This window comes from Blennius ocellaris (assembly GCF_963422515.1).
Source record: "Blennius ocellaris genome assembly, chromosome: 11".
NCBI lineage: Eukaryota > Metazoa > Chordata > Actinopteri > Blenniiformes > Blenniidae > Blennius > Blennius ocellaris.
In genome coordinates this window covers 19,467,861-19,472,354 of record NC_137660.1, presented here as the reverse complement: position 1 = coordinate 19,472,354, position 4,494 = coordinate 19,467,861, and the positions used below count along the sequence as shown (strand labels likewise).

The following is a 4,494-nucleotide window of genomic DNA, read 5'->3' as shown; positions in this document are numbered from 1 at the left end:
GGAAAATGTCTCGGCTGCTTTCGTCGAACCGTCTGTGTTCTAAATGCACCTTGTCAGCCCTGCGCGAGTCTCTAGTATTTGCACGAGCCGCGCCGCGGCCGCGGGGCTGCGTCGTTTCGGCTCCGAAACAAAGACGAAGTTTTGTGAGTTCAGCCTTCGGTAAAGCTCGGGGGAAGTCCGGGGTTCTGCTGTACGGCGTCGGCGTGGGCGTGGGCTTCGCTTTAGCCGTCGGTCTGAAATACAGCAAGGACCCTGCCAGCAGCTCCTGCGATGATCAAGTTAATGAAACGAGGAGGAAGGATCGATACCGCCGCGCCATTAAAGCCAGCAGGGACCTCGTGGAGCGGATAAAGGTAGGCACGGAGGTAGGCCACAACATCAGCTGCACTTTCGTACCTAATCAATAACTTCAGAGGGACTTGATTCAACTCCCCGTGTTTGTTGTCAGGCTGAGGTCGGAGCACCCGGGGTCGTGGTGGGGGTGTCTGTGGATGGAGCTCAGGTGTGGTGTGAAGGTTGGTGACTGTAAAATCATGTGCCAGGAACAAGCTTGGAGGAGTCTTAAAACAAATGCCACAAGACCTCTTGAGAAACGACAGCAGTGACCACATATGAAACCCAGCGTTTACCTGGAAACCACTTTTCGAATGTTTGAGTCTATGGCTCAGAGATGCAAAAACACTTAAATATAACCACAAACTACCATTCAAATGTGCAAATCCAACTGTAAGAAATGAGTGGGTTGGAATAGTTTTCTGACCTTAGACATCTGACCTTGAAATGTATTATTGTTGCTGGTAGTCATACATACAAATAGCAATAGCACAGTGGAGTTTACTATAGTATCAAATCCAACAAGAAATGACTCCTCTGATATATTTTTCACATGTTGTATGTCAGTGATGACGTGTCGGTATTTGAGGGTCCCAAAAGAAGCACCCAGAAAGAGTGATTATTTGTTTAATTTGTATTATTTGCCTGAAACAAGTCTCAAATACTCAAATCAACTAATTCAGGGGATCTTTTAAAGGTACATTATCAGATGAAGTTGAAGTGTGGCTACAGCAAGTCCACGCATCTTGCTCTTCTTGGCTAGTTTTTTAAGCTGGATGCCTTTCCTGCCATAACCTAGACTTTTATAATAAAAGTAAATAAACATACAATGTAATCTCAAAAACCATTCAGTTATGTGCTGCTGATTTACCTACAGAAGTCAGAGAGGCATCCACTTTGCCCGAGTCTGTTCATTCTTGCTAAACAGGGTCACTTTAATAAGTAGCTGGAAGAATTACAATGACGACTGAAGCGTCTTGCTGCCACAGAAAAGCAGGTTGGACTGGAGACACTTATTTTTAGATGATTAGCCTAATACAAACGTAAGAGTCGCAATGTTGTGAAAATCTCATTCAATCCTCCCCCCCAATGTGGACCTCTGCTACTCCCACCTTTATCATATTTGCTTGAAAAACTGTGTGCACAAATATTTGTTTTGTGTTTATTTTTAATGTTCTTCAGGTATCGGTTACGCCGATTTGGAGAATCGTGTCCCGTGCACTCCAGACACGGTGATGCGGATTGCGAGCATCAGTAAGCCGCTCACATCTGCTGCAGCTGCACGGCTGTGTGAGAACGGGAAACTGGACCTCGACCTCCCCGTTCAACATTACGTCCCAGAGTTTCCCCAGAAACAATTTGATGGACAAGATGTAAGTGCTATTTAGTAAAAGCGCAGTAGATTTTCTTTTCTATCCCCCCCCCCCCCCCAAAAAAAAAAAGTGTTTTCCCAGTCATCTCACATGTGAGTGATGTGTTCATGTGTTTCAGGTCACAATAACTCCTCGCATGATTCTCTCCCACCTGAGTGGCATACGACATTATGAGAAAGATGCCAAGAAAGTGAAGGAGGACAGGGAGAAAGCCAAGCGACTTTTAAAGCCAACAGTTAAAGGGAAAGAGGAGGAGAAGAGCTCAAATGAAAACGACGACAAATCCACAGAAGAGCGGGTTGAAAAAGGAAAAGGAGCCGGTCAGGCCACGACCAAAAAGGAGTTTGAGCATAAGGAGTACTACATGAAGGACAATTTTGAAAGCGTCACACAGGGCTTGGACCTTTTTAAAGACGACCCACTTATTTTCAAACCTGGTAAAGCACATTCTGTATTTACTGACAAAGCCAAACACTGTCTTGTTCCAAAGCCGAACCTGATATTAAAATCAGCAGAGAACTCATAACCCCAGAAGCTGAATATTCAACTCCAAATATAAGACTACCCAACTTTTTCAGGCTTATTTCCAAGAAATAAAGCTGCTCTTATATTTGGACTAACATAGTAAATGAAATCGTCTTGATCATTTTCAAATGATAGAATAATATTTTTTATTTGATTTTTTGTTTATTTCCTGTAGGCTCCACGTTTTTTTATTCCACTCACGCCTTCACCCTGCTGAGTGCCGTAGTGGAGCGAGCTGCAGGTCAGCGCTTCCTGGATCTCATGGTGAGCATGTTCCGTGAGCTGGGGATGCACAACACGGTGCCCGAAGAGAACGACCCCATTATTTACCACCGCTCCAGGTAAAGAAAGATCACAGATGTCACACTTTATCCAGCAGGGTGCGATTTTTCAATAGTCCTCAAACGATTTAGCGCCTGCGGGTGGAGGCAGAGTTGTCGCTAATTTTTTGAGACGTTTCTATTGAAATGGTCCTCGTTACATTATGTTTTACTTTCGCGGTTTCCAAAAGCATTGCATTGTTACTGATTTAAAGTTCACCCTACATCCTACCAGTACTTCAATTAGAAAATGACTCAATTGGGAATCGAAACTATGATAGATTCATGACCTCTTGGTGGCAATGATGAAGCTGGTGAAACCTTTTTATATCTGCACTGAATTGAAAATGAGTTGACTTCTACTTTTCAACACTTTAAAAACATTCTCACAAAAATACTGTAGATACTTTTTCCACCTCATGCTGGAGTGTTTGTTAATGATTGATTGTTGTAGAAATCGGCTTGGTTCTTTCATAAATCACGTCTTGTCCACAAGCATAAAACTGTATATCTCCACCTGAATGTGCAACCTTTATTTTTTTTAGACGCTGTTTGTATCTTTGACATCTCTGCTTCTTTCGAAGTTTTCATACAAACCGTGGCTTCATATTACCTGTTGATTCTCCTCCTCAGGTTTTATTATTGTAACAAGAAAGGACGCGTGGTTAACTGCCCGTATGTAGACAACTCCTACAAGTGGGCAGGAGGCGGCTTCCTCTCCACCGCCGGGGACCTGCTGCTGTTTGGCAACGCTCTGCTCTACAGCTACCAGGTGGGAAGCGTCAAGGACACTCACGGCTTGCTGCCCGGCTTCCTCAAACCTGAAACGGCCGTTGAACTGTGGGCACCCGTTGACAGGACGGAGGCCAGCTGGGATAGAGATGGACTTTATGCACAGGGTTGGCTTGTCGTGGAAGCACTGCAGAAATATGGCCAGTGCAGGAAGCGACGGCATTATGTGTCCCACACAGGAAGTGCTGTCGGGGCGAGCAGTGTCCTGCTGGTGCTCCCCAGTGAAGAAATCCATGAGTGCCAAGGAGAGACCCCCTCCCTGCCAAAGGGAGTGGTCGTCACCATCATCACTAACATGCAGTCCGTGGGACTCAATCTTACAGCTCTGAAAATTGCACACGAGTTTGACAAAGCTAATAGCGTCAAAGAATAAGTTGTTTACAAAAAATGCGGTTGTACTTTCAGACCAAAAATGTATTTTGTAATTCAGCCTTTGTACACGTGTGTATGAATATCTTAAAAAGTACCAGCAAATCTTTAACATGCATTTTACACACATTTCATGCAACATTGCGTGGGGAAGCCAATCTGCCACTAGATGGCAGCAACTCACTGCTTTAGTAGTTTTAAGGGAATGCCCCTCTTATGATGTCAACCTGTTGGAGCCACACAGAAACTATATCACTTTTCCCAATAAAGCAAATCATAGATGCTCACTTTTATAAAGAATTTCTACTATTGTGAAAATTCAAAACGATTCATATGCAATGTTGATGTTGGATCTGAATTTATACATGGAACATTGTCCTGTAAACTCCATTGTTTGTCCATGTTGCATTTCTCTCTGGTATGATCTTATCTTGTCTCATGACATTTCCTCATAACATCATGGGACCCTGTTGTGTGTTGACCTGAATCAGTAGCCAGTTTGTAAGATGTCACCTTCACAATGCACATTACAAGTGAACTTCAAAGAAAATGTAAATAAAAAATAAATGTTTTGCCTTCCATCAGGAAATCAACTTAGTGATGTGAATTACTGTTGTAAAGTGTTTCAACAAATATAACTAAGATGCTCAGCTGATGTGAATGCGTTGCATAAGACTGAAATACTGACAAAACAACTGTAAATGAAATCCAACAAGTTTTATTTTTCTCCTTTTACTCGTTTAATTGAAACCGATTTAATGGCACCATCTCATTATAAAACC

At 43.1% G+C, this 4,494-nt stretch overlaps 1 protein-coding gene across 1 annotated transcript; it reads left to right on the top strand.

Annotated features, from left to right (window-relative positions):
• On the top strand, positions 1-4,275 carry lactb (lactamase, beta). The gene is made up of 6 exons (XM_080504361.1): positions 1-353; positions 449-515; positions 1,516-1,706; positions 1,825-2,143; positions 2,407-2,572; positions 3,185-4,275. Exons 1-6 carry the CDS (start codon positions 6-8, stop codon positions 3,714-3,716), a joined length of 1,623 nt encoding a protein of 540 aa, XP_080360487.1. The 5' UTR covers positions 1-5; the 3' UTR covers positions 3,717-4,275.
• The last annotated feature ends 219 nt before the right edge of the window (positions 4,276-4,494 follow it).